The 25,492-nt window shown below is 33.7% G+C and overlaps 1 protein-coding gene across 1 annotated transcript in view; it reads left to right on the forward strand.

Moving 5' to 3' along the window:
• The window catches only part of LOC138349864 (peripheral-type benzodiazepine receptor-associated protein 1-like), a 94,419-nt gene that overhangs the window by 15,547 nt on the left and 53,380 nt on the right, over positions 1-25,492 (forward strand). The window contains exons 9-10 of the mRNA XM_069332429.1: positions 18,624-18,775; positions 19,916-20,043. Coding sequence (XP_069188530.1) covers positions 18,624-18,775; positions 19,916-20,043 — 280 coding nt within the window. The remainder of the gene's footprint in view (positions 1-18,623; positions 18,776-19,915; positions 20,044-25,492) is intronic.

The raw sequence follows: 25,492 nt of genomic DNA on the forward strand, positions 1-25,492 counted from the left end.
TAAATGTACTGGCAGACACTACAAACTGAACATAAGTATCCAAATCTGCATCAAACCTGCAACATAATTTACATGCATATAAGTATTACAACCTAATGTTCATGCTTGCTATAAGATGACCGGCGGCTGACCTTGTTATCGTGAATAATATTTAACAAGTAATGAATTGTAGCAATTTAGGATCAGTATAATAATTAACAGAAACTTTTAGATTCAGATCTTTAATGCAGCTTGAAAAGCAGTTAGTCAATAATGCCTGAGTAACAATGTAGCTGTACCACTATATGTGTAAGTATAACGAATTCTACTTAGTAGAACAAACATTTCTCTCAACATGGACTTGTTAGAGTACAGCAGAGCTGAGGCTAAGAAGATATGACTCAATAGGAAGCACTCTGCACTGTGTTGTGTACAGTTGATGTAGCACCAGTGTTTGTGATTGTAGAATATGCAACAATGTATAAAACTGTTTCATACTAGCTTTGTATCCTCACTCTTTGTTCAGGGATGATGAGCACAATTTCACGTCAACCCGGCTTTCATAGTTTTATTTTAGCGTCAATGTAGAAGGGAAGGTATCAGAAATTTGAATGTTGAGCGATTTATTGAATGCCTTAGAAACTATATAATAATAATAATAATATCAAACCCTTTCCTAGTATCAAGAAGGTATATCTCTTCAACTGTGCTCTTTTTTTCACTTGCTTGTATTCAATATATTTACAAAACTGTTAGTGTTGCGCCTCCTATGTTCAGCCCTATAGGCGGCCGAATTCATACGTGGTGGTAGGACGAAAGTCTACATTTTTTTTGCTTCCTCCGTATCTTTGCTTCAGCACCAATCATGGTTACTGCTATTGCACCAACTTTCTCCTCTTAACAAGGCTTTCTATCTAGTTGTCTTTTAAGGCACTGTATGCGATGTCCGGACTATACCTAATCTGTCTGTTCTCTTTATCCCACTGTAGTGTTGGGAAGTGTGACAGTAGGGTTTAGCAGAATGTCGGTGTATAATGGGAAGAGTCAAATTGGTGGTAAGAAAACACTCACACACACACACACACACACACACACACACACACACACACACACACACACACACACACACACACACACACACACACACACACACACACACACACACACACACACACACACACACACACACACACACACACACACTCACTCACACAAACACAGATATGGTGAGTACACAAACAAAAACACACACCTACACACACACACACACAGTCTAAGGAGATGGGGGGCGGGTCATTTAGGGCTGTTCTTCAGGTTCGAGAAGAGAAATGATGATGACCTGAACAAACAGATTGGAAATTTGTTGTCATTACAAAAGTACACACTTCTTATTCCTGTTGCAGCGAGCATGATTAGAATGAATGGTTAGTGTGACTCTGACTCGAGGATCAGGATGATCTTATTAACACAGTGAATAAGAGGAAGTAAAGGGGTTTCATAAATAAATAATAACGACGCTTATTTATTGCAGAGCAAGAAAATATGCAAGTGCCGGAGAAGTAATACAAAACAAAAATGAATTGTAAATTTTGTTTAAGTTCAGAAGCGTTATTAGTGGTAGAAAACATGAAGTTTTCAAGAAAATGTTTTAGGTAGATTAGGTATTGAGTGCTGGAAGAGGAGAGATGTGGTGGAGTGTGAACGAAGCGTCAGGAAGCGTGTGTGGGTCACATATGCATCACACGTTCGTCACGAAATAGAGACAAAGGCCTTCATGTGCTGAGAATAGAATAACTTTGGAACTTTGTGGACCCTGTGATAGGGTTTTTCTTTAAAACAAAAACTAAATAAAAAATAAATACCAGTAATAATCAAAATAATTGTTAACTAATCTAATGGACTTTTTGCTACTTTATCATATCATCTATATTAGGTCATGCTCTAGAAACTAAATATCGCTGACGTCACACACGGATATAAGTTTAAAAAAAAGTCAATAAAGTGTGTCTGGGATGTAGGTGAACTTTGTTATTAACTTTACCCCTGAGGCTATTATTTGGTCAAAATGAGCGATGTATCGACAATTGGCTCTTGGAAAATACTGGGACAATGCCAAACCCGCATTCATTGTGTCGTTGGTGAGGACTGAAGACATGTAGGCGACATTGTAGTCGTGCAAGCCACATTGTGGAAGTCATCAGACAAGGACAATCATGTACTCGAAAATACACATCCAATTCTGGAAGGCAAGAGACGTAATCCGCCAGTCTGATTAAAAGCAAAGCTAAAATAATGAAATTTAAAAATCAAAACGTACTGTCCTGATCGCCACCTGCAAACACACTTGAATTATGATTTACTTGTCCATGTCTAACAATGTAACCCGTTAAGTGCTGCAATACTTTTACTATTTGCCCAAGTGGTTCTGCCTCTCGAGAAGAAGACTGTGTAGATTCATGATTTATCTACACTATTTTAGACATAGCTTTTCAGTTTTTATAGACTGATAGTTAGTATCAAGAAGAAAATGGAGAAGGAAAAATGTTTCAGGGAATTAATAACTTTTAGTTTCATCAAGTTAATAAAGCCTATATAAGAATAAATATAAAACATATAAATAAATGTGTGTATATATATATATATATATATATATATATATATATATATATATATATATATATATATATGCGAACAAGCCTGAATGGTCCCCAGGACAATATGCAACTGAAAACTCACACCCCAGAAGTGACTCGAACCCATACTCCCAGGAGCAACGCAACTGGTATGTACAAGACGCCTTAATCCACTTGACCATCACGACCGGACATAATGAGGTGATAGCCGAGGCTATTTGAACCACCCCACCGCCGGCACTCGGATAGTAATCTTGGGCATAGCATTTTACCAAATCACCTCATTCTTTGGGGCACACGTGAGGAACACAAATGCGAACAATCGCATTGTTCGCATTTGTGTTCCTCACGTGTGCCCCAAAGAATGAGGTGATTTGGTAAAATGCTATGCCCAAGATTACTATCCGAGTGCCGGCGGTGGGGTGGTTCAAATAGCCTCGGCTATCACCTCATTATGTCCGGTCGTGATGGTCAAGTGGATTAAGGCGTCTTGTACATACCAGTTGCGTTGCTCCTGGGAGTATGGGTTCGAGTCACTTCTGGGGTGTGAGTTTTCAGTTATATATATATATATATATATATATATATATATATATATATATATATATATATATATATATATATATATATATATATGTATATATATATATATATATATATACATATATATATATTTATATATATATATGTCGTACCTAGTAGCCAGAACGCACTTCTCAGCCTACTATTCAAGGCCCGATTTGCCTAATAAGCCAAGTTTTCCTGAATTAATATATTTTCTCTAATTTTTTTCTTATGAAATGATAAAGCTACCCATTTCATTACGTATGAGGTGAATTTTTTTTATTGGAGTTAAAATTAACGTAGATATATGACCGAACCTAACCAACCCTACCTAACCTAACCTAACCTATCTTTATAGGTTAGGTTACGTTAGGTAGCCGAAAAAGTTAGGTTAGGTTAGGTTAGGTAGGTTAGGTAGACGAAAAACAATTAATTCATGAAAACTTGGCTTATTAGGCAAATCTGGCCTTGCATAGTAGGCATAGAAGTGCGTTCTGGCTACTAGGTACGACATATATATATATATATATATATATATATATATATATATATATATATATATATATATATGTCGTACCTAGTAGCCAGAACGCACTTCTCAGCCTACTATGCAAGGCCTGATTTGCCTAATAAGCCAAGTTTTCATGAATTAATGTTTTTTCGAGTACCTAACCTACCTAACCTAACCTAACCTAACTTTTTCTGCTACCAAACCGAACCTAACCTATAAAGATAGGTTAGGTTAGGTTAGGTAGAGTTGGTTAGGTTCGGTCATATATCTACGTTAATTTTAACTCCAATAAAAAAAAAATTACCTCATACATAATGAAATGGGTAGCTTTATCATTTCATAAGAAAAAAATTAGAGAAAATATATTAATTCATGAAAACTTGGCTTATTAGGCAAATCGGGAGTTGCATAGTAGGCTGAGAAGTGCGTTCTGGCTACTAGGTACGACATATATATATATATATATATATATATATATATATATATATATATATATATATGTCGTACCTAGTAGCCAGAACGCACTTCTCAGCCTACTATGCAAGGCCCGATTTGCCTAATAAGCCAAGTTTTCATGAATTAATTGTTTTTCGACTACCTAACCTACCTAACCTAACCTAACCTAACTTTTTCGGCTACCTAACCAAACCTAACCTATAAAGATAGGTTATGTTAGGTTAGGTAGGGTTGGTTAGGTTCGGTCATATATCTACGTTAATTTTAACTTCAATAAAAAAAAATTGACCTCATACATAATGAAATGGGTAGCTTTATCATTTCATAAGAAAAAAATTAGAAAAAATATATTAATTCAGGAAAACTTGGGTTATTAGGCAAATCGGGCCTTGAATAGTAGGCCAAAAAGTGAGTTCTGGCTACTAGGTACGACATATATATATATATATATATATATATATATATATATATATATATATATATATATATGTCGTACCTAATAGCCAGAACGCACTTCTCAGCCTACTATTCAAGGCCCGATTTGCCTAATAAGCCAAGTTTTCATGAATTAATGTTTTTTCGTCTACCTAACCTACCTACCCTAACCTAACCTAGCTTTTTTTGGCTACCTAACCTAACCTTACCTATAAATATAGGCTAGGTTAGGTTAGGTAGGGTTGGTTAGGTTCGGTCATATATCTACGTTAATTTTAACTCCAATAAAAAAAAATTGACCTCATACATAGAGAAAAGGGTTGCTTTATCATTTCATAAGAAAAAAATTATAGTAAATATATTAATTCAGGAAAACTTGGCTTATTAGGCAAATCGGGCCATGAATAGTAGGCTGAGAAGTGAGTTCTGGCTACTAGGTACGACATATATATATATATATATATATATATATATATATATATATATATATATATATATATATATATATATATATATATATATATATATATATATATATATATATATATATATATATATATATATATATATATATATATATATATATGTCGTACCTAATAGCCAGAACGCACTTCTCAGCCTACTATGCAAGGCCCGATTTGCCTAATAAGCCAAGTTTTCCTGAATTAATATATTTTCTCAATTTCTTTTCTTATGAAATGATAAAGCTACCCATTTCATTATGTATCAGGTCAATTTTTTTTTATTAGAGTTAAAATTAACGTAGATATATGACCAAACCTAACCAACCCTACCTAACCTAACCTAATCTATCTTTATAGGTTAGGTTAGGTTAGGTAGCCGAAAAAGTTAAGTTAGGTTAGGTTAGGTAGGTTAGGTAGCCGAAAAACAATTAATTCATGAAAACTTGGCTTTTTAGGCAAATCGGGCCTTGAATAGTAGGCTCAGAAGTGCGTTCTGGCTACTAGGTACGACATATATATATATATATATATATATATGTCGTACCTAGTAGCCAGAACACACTTCTCAGCCTACTATGCAAGGCCCGATTTGCATAATAAGCCAAGTTTTCATGAAATAATTGTTTTTCGACTACCTAACCTACCTAACCTAACCTAACCTAACTTTTTCGGCTACCTAACCGAACCTAACCTATAGAGATAGGTTAGGTTAGGTTAGGTAGGGTTAGTTAGGTTCGGTCATATATCTACGTTAATTTTAATTCCAATAACAAAAAATTGACCTCATAGATAATGAAATGGGTAGCTTTATCATTTCATAAGAAAAAAATTAGAGAAAATATATTAATTCAGGAAAACTTGGCTTATTAGGCAAATCGGGCCTTGCATAGTAGGCTGAGAAGTGCGTTCTGGCTACTAGGTACGACATATATATATATATATATATATATATATATATATATATATATATATATATATATATATATATATATATATATATATATATATATATATATATATATATATATATAGACATATGTCGTACCTAGTAGCCAGAACTCACTTCTCAGCCTACTATGCAAGGCCCGATTTGCCTAATAAGCCAAGTTTTCATGAATTAATTGTTTTTCGACTACCTAACCTACCTAACCTAACCTAACCTAACTTTCTCGGCTACCTAACCTAACCAAACCGATAATGATAGGTTAGGTTAGGATAGGTAGGGTTGGTTAGGTTCGGTCATATATCTACGTTAATTTTGACTCCAATAAAAAAAAATTGACCTCAAACATAATGAAATGGGTAGCTTTATCATTTCATAAGAAAAAAATTAGAGAAAATATATTAATTCAGGAAAACATGGCTTATTAGGCAAATCGGGCCTTGCATAGTAGGCTGAGAAGTGCGTTCTGGCTATTAGGTACGACATATATATATATATATATATATATATATATATATATATATATATATATATATATATATATATATATATATATATATATATATATATATATATATATATATATATATATATATATATATATATATATATATATGTCGTACCTAGTAGCCAGAACGCACTTCTCAGCCTACTATGCAAGGCCCGATTTGCCTAATAAGCCAAGTTTTCATGAATTAATGTTTTTTCGACTACCTAACCTACCTAACCTAACCTAACCTATCATTTTCAGCTACCTAACCGAACCTAACCTATAAAGATAGGTTAGGTTAGGATAGGTAGGGTTGGTTAGGTTCGGTCATATATCTACGTAAATTTTAATTCCAATAAAAAAAAATTGACCTCATACATAATGAAATGGGTTGCTTTATCATTTCATAAGAAAAAAATTTGAGAAAATATATTAATTCAGGAAAACTTGGCTTATTAGGCAAATCGGGCCATGCATAGTAGGCTGAGAAGTGCGTTCTGGCTACTAGGTACGACATATATATATATATATATATATATATATATATATATATATATATATATATATATATATATATATATATATATATGTCGTACCTAGTAGCCAGAACTCACTTCTCAGCCTACTATGCAAGGCCCAATTTGCCTAATAAGCCAAGTTTTCATGAATTAATTGTTTTTCGACTACCTAACCTACCAAACCTAACCTAACCTATAAAGATAGGTTAGGTTAGGTTAGGTAGGGTTGGTTAGGTTTGGTCATATATCTACGTTAATTTAAACTCCAATAAAAAAAAATTGACCTCATACATAATGAAATGGTTAGATTTATCATTTCATAAGAAAAAAATTAGAGAAAATATATTAATTCAGGAAAACTTGGCTTATTAGGCAAATCGGGCCTTGCATAGTAGGCCGATAAGTGCGTTCTGGCTATTAGGTACGACATATATATATATATATATATATATATATATATATATATATATATATATATATATATATATATATATATATATATATATATATATATATATATATATGTCGTACCTAGTAGACAGAATGCACTTTTCAGCCTACTATGCAAGGCCCGATTTGCCTAATAAGCCAAGTTTTCCTGAATTAATATATTTTCTCTAATTGTTTTCTTATGAAATGAAAAAGCTACCCATTTCATTATGAATGAGGTAAATTTTTGTTTATTGGAGTTAAAATTAACGTAGATATATGACCGAACCTAACCAACCCTACCTAACCTAACCTAACCTATCTTTATAGGTTAGGTTAGGTTAGGTAGCCGAAAAAGTTAGGTTAGGTTAGGTTAGGTAGGTTAGGTAGTCGAAAAATAATTAATTCATGAAAACTTGGCTTATTAGGCAAATCGGGCTTTGCATAGTAGGCTGAGAAGTGCGTTCTGGCTACTAGGTACGACATATATATATATATATATATATATATATATATAGATATGTACAATTTATTAATTTCTTCGAAATTTACACACACAAGTGTGTGTGTAAATCACAAAGAGATTAGGACATGATTAAAGTGAAAATATTTAACCACGAAAGAAACAAGAAGTGAAACAATTTTTCAAAAGTACAACAAATGAAATACATCACTCTATATAAGCAAGGAGGTGTCATGGTAGGTGTATAACAGTGTGTAATATTGGTTCGTGAAGATAAGAACAAGAGGAAACTACAGAAGGTCTGGTCATCAGCCCGTCCTCTTAAAAATAACGTCACTTTTGGCTCGTATGCGCACTATGGCCAAATTTGGACGTAATTTGAAATGAAATCGACTCACAAAAGTGACGTTCTGTTCCGTTTTCTTTTTGAGTCGTCCGGCGTATGCGCAGAGATTATAAGAGGACACTTTAAATTAACGTTTTTCATTACGTTTTGAAACTTTATGAGAATTTCCTGCCCACCTAGCCGATCAGAGGACCCTTAACTTAGTGATGTTGAAAAAAAAATCCCAAATTTATTTTAATTTTTTTTTAATTTTCAAATTACGTCCAAATTCGGCCATACGGGCAAACGGCCAAAAGCGACGTTTTTTTTAAGAGGACAGGTTGCTAAAGGATGTGAGTTTCTGGAAGCACTATACCAATTGACTAATACACGTGGTTATTATTAGATAGAAACAGTCTTCATAGTAATAATGTCTTTGCAAATTGACCTGTAAAGACTACAATAGGTGTAAAGACTTTATAGGTGAAACATCAAAATATATCATATTTTGAATTATGTGTCATAAATATTCTATGATTATTAGCCAGTTATCTAACTTTTATTGATTCATTAGTCAGAAAATTCTCAATAAATTGATGGGAGAGGTTTTCAATAATAATTTTTACAAGCGTTTCCAATATAAACTTTACTGAATCTGCATTAATATAAAATAAAATTTCATATAATATTCTAATATTATTATTATTGTAATATATTATATAATATTAAATAATATTATATTATACTAATATAATATTAGTAATGGTTTTTACAATTTGGATACAATTTAATTGATCTATAAAAATCATTATCCCAAGATGAATACATCGATATTCTATTGGGGTTTCTAAGAAACCATATGAATTAGTCATTAGAGATAGGGCTTCCAGAAACTCACATGTATTGGACATTAGACCTTATGCAGTTTCAACTTGTTCATATGTATTGGCAATCAGGGTCATCTGTTTGTTACCTCATGTTCTTATGTTCATGAACCAATATTACAAAGACATTGTTTTATACCTCACACGAACCCTTCCTTCCTGCATATTCTAGTGATGTATTTCATTGATTGTTAACGGGCTACTCATGCCCGTGCCACCTCTTGTATAGCTTAATCCTCAATTAAGCAATCTTCATTGATTGTGCTTTTCAAAATGTGTTGACCAACACGAAAGCGCCCGTCATTTATGGATTCATTTTTTTGTGCTTAATTATATATATATATATATATATATATATATATATATATATATATATATATATATATATATATATATATATATATATATATATATATATATATATATATGCGAAAAATCCACAGAGAAATATGAAATGAGGTGAACGTTTCGGCTTGTTAAAGCCTTTGTCAACACCAGACTCCGAAACGTTCACCTCATTTCATATTTCTCTGTGGATTTTCCGCTTAAAATGATCAGTGTTTTGTGATCGTCAATTGCATATGTATATATATATATATGTTGTACCTAGTAGCCAGAACGCACTTCTCACCCTACTATACAAGGCCCGATTTGCCTAATAAGCCAAGTTTTCATGAATTAATGTTTTTTCGACTACCTAACCTACCTAACCTAACCTAACCTAACTTTTTTCGGCTACCTAACCTAACCTAACCTATAAAGATAGGTTAGGTTAGGTTAGGTAGGGTTGGTTAGGTTCGGTCATATATCTACGTTAATTTTAACTCCAATAAAAAAAATGACCTCATACATAATGAAATGGGTAGCTTTATCATTTCATAAGAAAAAGATTAGAGAAAATATATTAATTCAGAAAAACTTGGCTTATTAGGCAAATCGGGCCTTGCATAGTAGGCTCAGAAGTGCGTTCTGGCTACTAGGTACGACATATATATATATATATATATATATATATATATATATATATATATATATATATATATATATATATATATATATATATATATATATATATATATATATATATATATATATATATACATATATATATATATATATATATATATATATATATATATATATATATATATATATATATATATATATATATGTATATATATATATATGTCGTACCTAGTAGCAAGAACACACTTCTCAGCCTACTATTCAAGGCCCGATTTGCCTAATAAGCCAAGTTTTCATGAATTAATGTTTTTTCGACTACCTAACCTACCTAACCTAACCTAACCTAACCTAACTTTTTCGGCTACCTAACCTAACCTATAAAGATAGGTTAGGTTAGGTTAGGTAGGGTTGGTTAGGTTCGGTCATATATCTACGTTAATTTTAACTCCAATAAAAAAAAATTGCCCTCATACATAATGAAATGGGTAGCTTTATCATTTCATAAGAAAAAAATTAGAGAAAATATATTAATTCAGAAAAACTTGGCTTATTAGGCAAATCGGGCCTTGCATAGTAGGCCGAGAAGTGCGTTCTGGCTACTAGGTGCGATATATATATATATATATATATATATATATGTCGTACCTAATAGCCAGAACGCACTTCTCAGCCTACTATTCAAGGCCCGATTTGCCTAATAAGCCAAGTTTTCATGAATTAATGTTTTTTCGTCTACCTAACCTACCTAACCTAACCTAACCTAGCTTTTTTTGGCTACCTAACCTAACCTTACCTATAAATATAGGTTAGGTTAGGTTAGGTAGGGTTGGTTAGGTTCGGTCATATATCTACGTTAATTTTAACTCCAATAAAAAAAAATTGACCTCATACATAGAGAAAAGGGTTGCTTTATCATTTCATAAGAAAAAAATTATAGTAAATATATTAATTCAGGAAAACTTGGCTTATTAGGCAAATCGGGCCTTGAATAGTAGGCTGAGAAGTGAGTTCTGGCTACTAGGTACGACATATATATATATATATATATATATATGTCGTACCTAGTAGCCAGAACGCACTTCTCACCCTACTATGCAAGGCCCGATTTGCCTAATAAGCCAAGTTTTCATGAATTATTGTTTTTTCGACTACCTAACCTACCTAACCTAACCTAACCTAACTTTTTCGGCTACCTAACCTAACCTAACCTATAAAGATAGGTTAGGTTAGGTTAGGTAGGGTTGGTTAGGTTCGGTCATATATCTACGTTAATTTAAACTCCAATAAAAAAAATTGACCTCATACATAATGAAATGGGTAGCTTTATTATTTCATAAGATAAAAATTAGAGAAAATATATTAATTCAGGAAAACTTGGCTTATTAGGCAAATCGGGTCATGCATAGTAGGCTGAGAAGTGCGTTCTGGCTACTAGGTACGACATATATATATATATATATATATGTCGTACCTAGTAGCCAGAACTCACTTCTCAGCCTACTATGCAAGGCCCGATTTGCCTAATAAGCCAAGTTTTCATGAATTAATTGTTTTTCGACTACCTAACCTACCTAACCTAACCTAACCTAACTTTTTCTTCTACCTAACCCAACCTAACCTATAAAGATAGGTTAGGTTAGGTTAGGTAGGGTTAGTTAGGTTCGGTCATATATCTACGTTAATTTTAACTCCAATAAAAAAAAATTAACATCTTACATAATGAAATGGGTAGCTTCATAACTTCATAAGAAAAAAATTAGAAAAAATATATTAATTCAGGAAAACTTGGCTTATTAGGCAAATCGGGCCTTGCATAGTAGGCTGACAAGTGCGTTCTGGCTATTAGGTACGACATATATATATATATATATATATATATATATATATATATATATATATATGTCGTACCTAGTAGCCAGAACTCACTTCTCAGCCTACTATTCAAGGCCCGATTTGCCTAATAAGCCAAGTTTTCCTGAATTAATATATTTACTATAATTTTTTTCTCATGAAATGATAAAGCAACCCTTTTCTCTATGTATGAGGTCAATTTTTTTTTATTGGAGTTAAAATTAACGTAGATATATGACCGAACCTAACCAACCCTACCTAACCTAACCTAACCTATATTTATAGGTAAGGTTAGGTTAGGTAGCCAAAAAAAGCTAGGTTAGGTTAGGTTAGGTAGGTTAGGTAGACGAAAAAACATTAATTCATGAAAACTTGGCTTATTAGGCAAATCGGGCCTTGAATAGTAGGCTGAGAAGTGCGTTCTGGCTATTAGGTACGACATATATATATATATATATATATATATATAAATATATATATATATATTTTTTTAAAAAAAAAAATATATATATATATATAAATATATATATATATATACATATATATATATATATATATATATATATATATATATATATATATATATATATAAATATATATATATATATATATATATATATATATATATATATATATATATATATATAAATATATATATATATATATATATATATATATATAAATATATATATATATATATACATATATATATATATATATATATATATATATATATATATATATATATATATATATATATATATATATATATATATATATATATTACAGGGTCAGAACACGATGGAAGAATTGAAACAATTTCCTTATTTATTTTCATGTATAATAATACATCTTCACATTACCATCCCATCCCCTACATTCCCATCTCTCTGAAGATGTATTATTAAATACGAAAGTACCTAAGGAATTTCCTTTTTCAATTCTTCCTTCGTGGTCTGACACTGTCACATTTTTCATCACGTGTTAATTTTCGTGATTAACACACACACACACACACACATATAAATATATATATATATATATATATATATATATATATATATATATATATATATATATATATATATATATATATATATTTATATATATTTATATATATATATATATATATATATATATATATATATATATATTTATATATATATATATATATATATATATATATATATATATATATATATATATATATATTGTTGAATTTGACCGAAAGGGTAAGATTAATGATTCTAACACTGATCTTTTCAATGTTTCTTATATTTTTCTTCACTGTCGAGGGAAGTTTAAAAATTAACTCTCTAAAGTTCCTTTTCCCTCTGTATTATGGTCTGACGCCTAGAGATGTGTCTCGCAAGGCAATCCTTACATTTTCAAATACAAATTCACTATGCTTTTCCAAAGGCTTATACTTTTATACTTTCTTGAGGTGAGGTGGTACTGGACGTGATAGAGGTGACTGCGGTGATTGAGGTGACTGTCTGGACAGGTACAAGCAAATGTTGTCAGCGCTTACGTCGACTGAGCTCTCACTCTTAACTCTGGTTGGAAGCATGTCGACAAGAAACTCTGTAGAGTAAGGCAGAGCCTACTCAATAATGACTTCTCTAACGGTTATGTTGAAGACGTCATTAAAAGGAAGGTGACACGCAATGAAACCTCTGAAGAATCAATCAACACAACACCTATACCTCATATTAGATTTTTTTATAGGAACGCCTTTCCCCGGCTTATAAAACGAAGGAAAGAGTTCTGAAAGATATTATTGATAGGAACGTTATCCCAACAGACACCAATAAGAAGATACAATTAACAGCTTACAACAAAAACAAGAAGACCGCCAACCTACTTACGAAGAAATTTCCCGACATCAAACATAACGCGTTAAAAGAGATTACGTCGTCCATGCCTTCACGTGCCAACTTGAGGACTGTCAGACCTAAAGATCTCAGTATATAGGCAAAACAAAAACGTCTCTCTCTCTCTCTCTCTCTCTCTCTCTCTCTCTCTCTCTCTCTCTCTCTCTCTCTCTCTCTCTCTCTCTCTCTCTCTCTCTCTCTCTCTCTCTCTCTCTCTCTCTCTCTCTCTCTCTCTCTCTCTCTCTCTCTCTCTCTCTCTCTCTCTCTCTCTCTCTCTCTCTCTCTCTCTCTCTCTCTCTCTCTCTCTCTCTCTCTCTCTCTCTCTCTCTCTCTCTCTCTCTCTCTCTCTCTCTCTCTCTCTCTCTCTCTCTCTCTCTCTCTCTCTCTCTCTCTCTCTCTCTCTCTCTCTCTCTCTCTCTCCCTCTCTCTCTCTCTCTCTCTCTCTCTCTCTCTCTCTCTCTCTCTCTCTCTCTCTCTCTCTCTCTCTCTCTCTCTCTCTCTCTCTCTCTCTCTAGGCGATTAAGATCGCAGAAAGAACAGGGCTGCATCAAGGAGCATATAATCTCCTCCTACTACCAGACCATTATCAGAGACATCTTAACAAGCAACGCTGAAATAATCGGCAGGTATAACGACAACAGAAGACTGGGCATCAGCAAAAGTCAGGACCAGCAATCAAGAACCAGTTAACACATAATTACATTCAACCCACCTCAAGACCCCTAACCATCACAGAGACAGTAGCAGCAAGAACATAATCTGCGTATGCTCATGCATGAAACTGCCTATTAATATCCATTATGCTTCATCCACTTGTTCATCTCAATCACGTCCTGTACCACCTCACCCCAAGTAAAATACAAGTCTGAAACTAAGAACTTTCTTGTTTTTTTGTAATTTATTTCTTATATTTCCATAAGCATCGATAAATGTATAATTTGTTAGACTATTAGTTTAACGTTAAAAAATCTAATGATGTATATGACAACTTCCGTACGTATTTAAAAATATTGAAAACGAAGACTAATTACTCATTCTTTGCATGGGTATTCCGTTGAGCTCAAGTTTGTATTCCGCCCAGCTGTTTATACTAAGTATATTTTTACTAGTTTTCCAGTACTTACTTACTTTGGGTAAATCACCCTTTCATGGCCTTTTTAAAGCCAATGTCCAAAACATTGCTTAATTACCTCCATTTTTCTAATAAGATTTTCTTTTGCAATAATGATCTCGGAATCTTTATTCAAACCCGAGAACGCGTTCACATGATGAGATCTCGAATCAGCCTGGTGCTGCTTTGTCTCAGATGTTCTAGACTAAATACTTCTGAATATTGTGATTTCTAAAACTGCCAGCACAACCTCTCGTGACCACAGGGTAGAGTTCTGAGATCAACGATATAATCTATGCTGGCACACAAGCGCGTTAGATGTCCTTCTTCCGTTATTATTAAAGATAATTATGATCATAAATTGTTTTAACTGTCACCGTTTAATACATCAATTTGTGATGAATATGAAACAAATTTTTTGTCTTAGACAATTTATGAAGAGCTAGAGGAAACTATTTTTGTCTAGGATTCTCTTCTTCCTTCTACATCGTCCTTCTTCACTGGATCTAACATTTCTCTCCTTCCTGCTCCTGCTGCCACCGCTACGGTTGCAGCTTTCTCTCTTTCACCTCTTTTAACCATCTACGCTCATTTATTTTCCTTTATTTCCTCTTTCTCGTTCTTATTTACACTTTTTTCCTTTTAAACTTCTAACCCAAATTCAACACTTCATCACCACTCGTTTATCTCTTAATCTATATTTAAATTATTTTCTTAATAATTTCGTTTCTCTTTGTCTCTTTTTCGTTTCTCTTAACACTTTCTCACGGCAAAACTTTTTGTTCACTCCCGAAAGCCAATGTTGGTGTTACCTAGAAGCTGGAACTGTTCGGCCCCGCTTCTCTTCTCCACAAGTCTAATGCAAGAGAGTGAGATATGGAATGTAAGGTATAGCGAAGTGCTGGAGATAATTTAGAGGTGTAGTGGAGTGCTGGTGAGTGCGGGGGTTTGGTGACTCTAGCCTTAAACTAAAGGGACGTACTTTTAAAGTTAATTGCAATGTGGGATGTATGCATGTGCCTGACGGTGACAGGGATTTTCTGCTGTTAATGCCCCACTCGTCTCGTCTACGTCGTTCTTCATAACCGCTTGCCATTACCTCGACCTAGACCAGGACCAGCGTGGGAGACTTAATAGTCACCTGGTCATCGTCAGGCCTGAGCCTTCGCCCACCAAAACCGCCATTAGTTTTTAAAGCTACAGTCCCTCATGACACTTGGGGGGGTATGTAAGATGTTTAGACTATGGATTCTTGAGTGACTAACACGATGATTCCCGCTGTCCCCACCCGCCGCCCACACGCCCACATGCTGCCTCCATCCTCCGCCTCCTCTTGTTCTATCATGAAGGAGGTAAGTGACGCAGTGATGTTTACAAGGAAAGTTTCTAGAGTTGAAGTGCCATGTTTATGTCGCATAAATCTCGCTATATATTTACCAAAATAAGAGTTTATAAACTTGGGCCAGGCTAAACCCTGTCGGATAAACGGATTTTTAATCAAGCCTCTTCTGCCGGATTACGTCTCTTGAATCTCCTCTAAATCCCCCTCCCCCTTCCTCTGTTAACCTTAGATCAATGATGATGGATTTCTTAGGTGGATTATCCGTTAATCTCGATTGGTGGTCTTGTTCCCAACCTATGGAAACCCGCCTTTTTTTTTTAGCTCAATATAAGTGGAAGTATATTGTAGCTGATGGTGTGCTGTGTGCGGCTGAGGAAACGCTACCAGTAGTCTAGTAGCCACAACTGTATCAGGACAGTGGAAACTTGTGTACATTGCCTCCTCCTCATCCTCCTGCATCGTCTAGTTCAGTATCCTCTCCCACCTTCGGGCTTTAGATACCTCGTTGAATTTTCTTGTAGTGTTTGCTGCAGTATTCCCTCTGGCTTTAGTATCTCCTTAACAGTTTTTTAATATTATATTTATCGTAGTTTTCCTAGTGTTTTTCAACGCCATTTTCTTTTTCAAACTTCTGTTATAATTAAGGTTTGACGGCCTGTTTGTACTTCAAGATGCCGTGAAGCTTTCTCCGTTGTCTTTTCCACGAAAGCTAGTTTTAAATTTACTAAATTCTTCCTTTAGTTTTTAGTCCAAAAATCTGCTTGTTTCATTTAGCCTTATATATCAGATATAAATTTTTCTCCACACAATTAGTGCCTTTTTTAATATTTCCTTTCGTAGAGAGAACACCAACCTAATGCCCATGACTGCATTCTAAGAGACTGACTTAAGGAGAACTTTAATTTAGTGCTTGCAAACCGTAGCTTCCTCCATTGCCCCCCTAACAACATATCTTACTGTTATTCTTCCAACATCACATCATTATCACTTTTAATACATTTTATCATCATGCTCTTTCTAGCATGCCTCTGTAACTCCAGCTACTACACATTCCCTGGCCACGTCTGTGATAGAAAATAATAACAATAAACAACTCCCTGCACTTATCATTAAATTGCTTTAAAATCATTTTCAATACACCTTCTGTTATCATATTTTATAATATTCTCCCAATATACTCGGTATCCTGGCTAACTATAGTGACACTATTCTCACGCACTTCATGATAATTCTTCCTCGTAGAGTTACACCGTTCATTCACATTTTAACATTTAGCTCCCTCAACCTTAGTTGTAGCTTGAATTTTGCTTCTTGTCTGAACCCACTGGCAGAGTGCATCATGCAAAACCCTTTCAGAGTAGAGTTCGTTCCTCTTGCTTTTAGGTATAGCATGGGTTCCACTGACCTCGTAAGCACAGTATGCCCACCATTTGCATTCTTTGCAGCTGTGAAATTAGTTATATGTTCTCTTACGCAAAACAGGAGGTCCAGATTGTAATAAAAAGCATTTTTTTTAATATAAACGGAATGTTCGAGTTGTTATCGACATTCGACATCCTTAATTCTTTTCCTATTATGAAATGCAGTAAACGTTTGTTTTCTTAAAGTATAAGTCTTAACACTGCATTACTAGCATAGATTAGAAAAGAGTAACACTTTGGATATAAATCAAATTCTGTATAATAATTGGTACTGTTAGGACCTCCAGCGTAAGTTAACATTATCCTGCCTACGTATCTGGTGTGTTTACCGATCCTCTTTATTCACTGTGTTAATTTAATCGGCAATACTCCTTTTAGCCAATGATCCGTTGTCACTTTTGTTAATCGTTTGCTCAGCCGTGTCCTTTCTCAGTGTTGTAACAAATGTTTGTTGTACGTCGATGCACCAGAGCTTTGTCTGTACTTTATAATGGATGCCTCTGTTCTCGACTGTTGTGTTATTTGTTTGTATTTAACATCCGTGAAAACGTAGGTATTATCTTCAGGTTCCTAAATGTTTTTCGTGCTTGATTTTTTTTCTGGCCACATCTCTTCTGCCGCAGCCTCTTGGCGTGTGTTGTCCCTGCTGCTTTTATTCAATCACTAACTTCGTTACTCATCTGCCACTGTGTGTTTCACGTGTCTTCTCTCTCCCTACTTCTGTTCTCTTCGTCTAACATAAATGCAACGTAACATCCCACGAGCATTGACGCCGATGTATCCTCAAGTAGATGTATGTTTTCTGTTATTGTCAAGCACCTTTAGATTGGATTACAAAAACTAGATCTTAACAGTGAATCATATCAGATATAATCGAGGGACACGAAGCCCTGCCAGAGCCAACCTACCCTCCCAACCCAACGAGGCATTAGGCATCCAGTAGCCACTTGTCTTGCCCCAACAGGTCGAGTTGTCCTTCCAAACGGGCGACATCATTTACGTGTATGGCGACATGGATGACGATGGCTTTTACATGGGGGAGTTGAGGGGCCAGCGAGGTCTTGTGCCATCAAACTTTCTGCAGGACGCTCCACAAGACTACGCTGATGACCACAGGTTAGCAGCTTCAGCAAACATGTTCCCTAATATACCATGAATGCCGTCCCGTATAGTATTTACTTGTAATGAAATGTAACACTATTAGTTATATACATGACGCCAACATAGTGATGCAAACCCCATTATCATAATATCATAATTCAGTATAACCTTAGTAATAGATACATTTGTTATAACGAATTTATATATATACTGCTAGGTAAATAAAGTCATAGGGTGAAAGGATACGTGCCAAGAGGTCTTTGTCCCGCACGAGGATAGAACCCAAGCACTTACACAACTGTTCTACACGACACTTCACACGAAAGTCTACGAGATTTTGGATATTCAGATCCACATCCTTTAGGAAAGCTGGCGGGTAGAGAGCACGCGATTGAATAATTTGTTTCCATAATTTAATAACACGTTCTCTATATATTTTCACTCTGCTTCCTCTTCATAATATCAGAGAGAAACCTCAGTCGAGGAAAGGTAGCTCTCTCACGCAGGCCACAATGAAAACATTTCGAGTTCTAATTTTTGCATTATTTATATTTTTGGTTAGCTATAATTTATTTAAAGTAACAAGTTTTATTTTAGTAATTTTGCTGCAGTTCTGATTATTATTGCTGTTGATTGACAAGGCTATTACTTACTTTATATTTTTTGTTGCTTGTTTCTCTTTTAGTTAGTAAATTATATCATCTCAAACTATGTTGCAAAACACAAGTTGTAAACAACTGTTATCATACAGATGTGATTTCCGCCGCCAAAAAGTGGGTACAACTAAAATTAGCTCAATGCCATATTGAAAATTCGCATACAGCTCCAGGAATGTTCAAAATAACATTTGTATGTATCATAGATCTCTCCAAGAGGCCAGCTTGACTGTTATTATATGAGTAACAATCAGTATTATTTAACATGGGATTTGAACAATTATCTTGGAGAGGCATATAATGCGCGTAAACAATAGTTTACACACGTGGAGCTGTGCTATCGAGTTTTACTGTGGCGTCAAATATGACGTAATCAAATTGATAGATCTCCGTTAATTCAACAACAGGAAGTTATAGTCTCCCACTCCCTCTCATCTCTCCCTTCTCGTTCATTTTATTTGTCGGGTCTTATGAGATTAATAATGCCATGAAAACATAGGTCACGCCGGGACACCCTGGATCCGCGAGATAGACCCGGCCCACCAGGACCGTCTGTAAGGGGACCCGGTCCCGGGGCTCATGGACCCCCACCTCCTCCACGTCCTGACCAACGTGATCGCAGGAAAGGTAAGTACTTCATCTCTGTTCATGCGTTTACATAAGTATGTGTTTACTTTTATAAGTAAATTCATTGTCGTGTTGCTTTGATCAATGTTAATGTATCTGTACTGATAGTATAACGGCTAAGCATTTGGCTTCAAAGTTTAAATATTTTTTTATGCCGATTTTATTATACATAATTTCAACTTGACAATAAACAATTTAAAACTATAAATCATTCGCAACAGTTAACATTAAATAAAATACAATGTATAAGAGAGCATAATCCCTAATAAACAGTATTTATAATGAGTTAAAATCTATTACTCTCAGGTGAATTAAAAGAAAACGTTTAGATTTTTGCCTGTTCACCAGCTAGTTTTATGTGATCAGATACTCCTCAAATTCCTCTTCATAAGAACACGAGTTTAAGTTTTATTGTTTTGTTCATTAGGGATTTAAAAATTAAATACTTTAAAATATCTGAAAATTTGTGTAATTTTCCGAGGCTCTTTTCCTATTAATTTTAATAATGGACAAATTCTAAGGACGCGAAATTATTATTATTATTATTATTATTATTATTATTATTATTATTATTATTATTATTATTATTATTATTATTATTATTATTATTATTATTATTATCATTATTATTATTATTATCGCGTTTATTATTTTGTCAATTAGTATTGTAATAATAAATATTATTTCTACTTTTTTATGTTATTTATTAATATAGTAGTTACATAAAAATAACAACTATTTTTTATGGATATTGATTGTTATCTCCAAGTTTCCGGCATTTGAACTCAAGGGGAAAATGAGTGCTAATTAGGGTATACAAATCAATTTGATAACATAATTTATTTATTTATTAATCAGGAATAAACTGACGGATTATTTTACCCTATTTTCTAACATCTAACGTTAGCGTGTGTAAAGTGCTGAAGGAGTGCTCTATCTCAGGCTAGTATATCAAGCATATATTATAGGATAAAGGATTCTCAATATATTTTTCGTAATAATCTTCGCATAAATTATTATATAGAGGATTTTTAAACACTGTGTCCACACGCAGTATATGAACAGCGATAGACGACGGAAGAATTCTCAGACCACACTTCCTAATATCTTACGGTGTAAATGTCAATATTAATTAATACTTTGTTAAAGTGGACCGAATCTGTTGTATTATCTATTATCATATGTTGGATATAAGGAACAGTACAATATCCGTGGGTCACTGTTTTGCAACCTTTACATTAAAAATTGAAAGACGCCCTTGGAATCATGATTAGAAAAATACAGTTTTGAAATTGCCATATAACCCTTTTGGCTGGTAAAAATGCTGTATCAAGCCATAGTTGGAAAAAGGATCCAATATTTATTTTAAGAAGTGTGAAATAATCTATAAAAGTAATTTTTAATCTATAAAAGTAATTTTAGAGCTAGAAGGGGAAATGTTAACCAAACCACACACTAGAAAGTGAAGGGACGACGACGATTCGGTCCGTCTTGGACTATTCTCAAGTCGATTGTGTCTCGACACAAAATATATATATATATATATATATATATATATATATATATATATATATATATATATATATATATATATATATATATATATATATATATATATATATATATATATATATATATATATATATATATACATATATATATATATATATATATATATATATATATATATATATATATAAATATATATATATATATATATATATATATATATATATATATATATATATATATATATATATATTTATATATATATATATATATATATATATATATATATATATATGTATATATATATATATATATATATATATATATATATATATTTATATTGCACATCAAGTAATTAAGTTCAGAAGTTTGTTTTATGTAAAACAGATGCTTAAAGTAAAACCCCAATCTTTCTTTCTTTGAAGGAAAATCTTTACTGAATGAAATTATAATAATTTATTCTAGTTTCTGCGACTATTGTTGAATGTTAATGTTTGTTATCACTGGTGACGTTCTTCCCATTAATTTTTGAGTTAAATAGGATCATGGCACGGAAGAGGTTCCTGCATTTCACTTATTTCTGTTTGGTGATTCAGGTAAAAACAATTGAGAAGATTTAAGTAAACGGTAAACATCATGTACAGTTACTTTTCCACTGTGATTGAAAGCAGTTGTCGATAATGCTTGCTTATTATTTTCTGTTACTGTGATGTATGTGTGTGTCTGTCACTCTGGTCTCTTAAAGGGAAACAATGAAGGTCGACTGTGTTCACAATCAAGTTTGACTCTCCGTACTTGATTCGGAATACTGCGCTAACATTTTAATAGGGATAGCACTAGTATACAGCGGCAGTTGTTGAGACATTTGCCAGTGAAACTAGATTCATCCCAAGTTAATGTTTCGTCTTTTCGCGACCTTTATATTTTAAGAACACTTTCTATCATTACTTATGAATGTTTAAATAATTAACACGGTTATTTAAAGAATAAAAAATTTATTATGTTGTAGATGTGGAGGGAGAGCGTGTTATGCAAGATGTTTCAATAACGGTGTAAGGAGTATATTCTGATTTCCCCCATGATATTGGGATGTAGTGGTCATTCTCGTTTTTTAAATAATTTTCCAATAGTTTTACGATTCCTCTAGAACAGTTTGAGCGTATTGTTTCAAAATTTACATTAAGTTTCTTCATGGTAACCCTAATTGCGTAATTTGAATGAACAGACTTTATTTTCTGCACTTCTAGTCCGGCATTTGAGTTTCGTTAATATCTATAAAAAAGACGAGTTTCTTGTCTAAATTACAAAAAAATAGGGAATGTTTGGTTTAGATTCAAATCCCAGTTATAGGAATGTTGTATGATAGTATGACAAGTTACCAAACTCCAGTCAATGTACTTTATTGAAAAAAATTAAATACACAAAGTTTTTCACTCTCCTGGGTGCTTTGTTAAGGTCTGAGTACAGTTTAGTTTAGTTCATTTATTATACACCCCATACCCTTCTTGTGGGCGGCAGTGGAAAGGGTTACAGAGGCACATAATGGGCTCAGGGACTAAACCCTGAGACTAACTCAGGGACTAAACAATTCATTTAGCTAAGCAAGCTACAATCGTGATGAGTAAGTTACAAAATTAAGTATATGTCGTCACATCAACAATGGGTTCGAGAATGATCACAAGCACAGTTTCTAAATTAAGCAACTGACATATGTGGAGAGCTAGTGTCACAATTGATATGTTTGTCCTGCACCACGCCCCCCATCCAGTGGGCAGCGGTGGATAGGTTACAATCACTTAGTTACTACCTACAGTTAGCAAACTAGGGATATTTGGCAAAAATATTTGGTAGCAGATCATTTTGAATGAAATATTTACACATCGCTGGAACATTGGTTATAGAATTGTCTCTAAATTCACTTATCTTTTCGCACTTTATCACATAGTGACGGAGGGTGTGCGAATAATTTTGTTGACACAGTTTACATTTGGTCAGGTCTACATCGGCAGATAATGACAATTCCGAGGGATACTTGTAACCGAGTCTAAGTTGAGCAGTAGTAACATCTAGAAGTCTGCTGATTTTATTGGATGGTCCATCGATGTGTAGCTCCTCTTGCATGATAGTATGATGATAGATGGAATTACTGGTGTCAATTTCACTTTGCCCCAGATCTACAAGATCTTGTTGAAGTTCTCGGTGTACTGCTGCTCTCAGATTGCTCATTGACAATCCAAGGTTACACTCAACGGCTTCTTTTAAGGCAGATTCTTTGGCTAACGTATCAGCTTTACCATGCATTTGGAGGCCAACATGAGATGGAGACCACATAAAATGGACTCTGTTACCATCCTTAATAATTTTGTTGTATTTGTGTCTAGCTCGGACACGAGCATGTTACAGTTATGTCTTAAAGAGTTGAGAGCATTTAAGAATGGTAAGGAGTCACTTACAATTAATGTATCAAGTTTGGAGACTTGTACACATTTCAGAGCAAGGAGCAAGGCAAATAGTTCGGTCTGAAGGGTAGAGGCCCAGTTGTTTATACGGACTCCCACTCAAAGTATAAGCCATCGCCCATTGTCAGGATAACTGCACTTCCAGCTGCACCCGTGGAGCGATGTAAGGAACCATCAGTGTATATGATTTGAGAGAGAGAGAATGCTCTGTGGACAGAGCATCAATATGACTTCAGGCGTTGAGCTTTGCCTCAAGACGAAGCTTGGGCTGATCTCTAATTTGCTTCATGGGTGGAAAGGGAGGGATTAAAACTGGAAAGAGTGTTATCTCCCACGGTGCAGGAAAGTTCCGTAGTTGTTTCTCTTGGAACAAATCATGAACCTGATACATTCTGAGTTGAGTTCCAGTTTTAGTTATCCATTTGGACCAATGCTCTGAGTACATAATATGAAAAGACTTAAATCACAACGATCAATCGCTGAGACGTAAGTCCTCGTCATGTACTATACTCAGACCTTGATAAAACACTCAGGAGAGCGCGAAAGACTTGATGTTTTATTAATTTTTTCTTACACTACACAGTGACATAAGTGTGTTTTTTATCGTTACTAATTGGTCTGTTATTTTATTGAATTTCTATCAAATTCGTTGGAATATATAATTCAGCAATTGCTTCTTTACATTTTTATGCTCATCTGTTTGATTAATAAATTATATATTGTATTATAATTGGAATTTTGGTCAGTTTCTCAGATTAACTTATAATATCATGTAATAATTGCTCTTAATTTATTTTTGTTTCTCATATTGTAACTGAAGAAGTAATAAAGTAATTTTAAGACGTATATTCATATTTTTTCAACGCAAAAAGCGAAGAAGGAAAAGAGCAAGAGAGAAAGAGCAAGGGAGGAACAGAGAGCTAGCGAGCGATAGAGACCGCGCGTGAGGGAGACAGACAGGCAGACATAGGAAAAAGAGGCAGACACTCATATATACATAGACAGAAGCCAGCAAATAGGTACAGAAAGAGACACAGGCATACAGAGACAGGTAGATACAGAGGGGGATGGGTGTATGATAAGGGGAGAGGAGAGAAAAAGTTAGTTTGAGCAAGATAATGGGAAGAACATTTGAATTTTTAAGAACGTATTATTATTATTAATACTTTCTTATTATCTATTTTTATTATTTATACTATTATTAGATTAAATATTATTTATCATTATTATCTACTTTTATTTTTCCACACCTTCATTTTTTATTTATTCTTCCTATAATTATTTTGGACCTTCATACCGTTAATACCGTTTCTCTTTTGATTCAAGCAAGCATCAATCATGATGGATTGATTTAGGTGTAAATATAACCACATTTGTTATCAATATTTAATATTCTTATATAATTTTTATCTATATATTTGTTTTTGTTTTCCTTCCGTCATTTATGGTATCAATGTATGCACTATATGAGCTCGCCGGCC

The sequence above is a fragment of the Procambarus clarkii genome, chromosome 27 (assembly GCF_040958095.1).
Source record: "Procambarus clarkii isolate CNS0578487 chromosome 27, FALCON_Pclarkii_2.0, whole genome shotgun sequence".
NCBI lineage: Eukaryota > Metazoa > Arthropoda > Malacostraca > Decapoda > Cambaridae > Procambarus > Procambarus clarkii.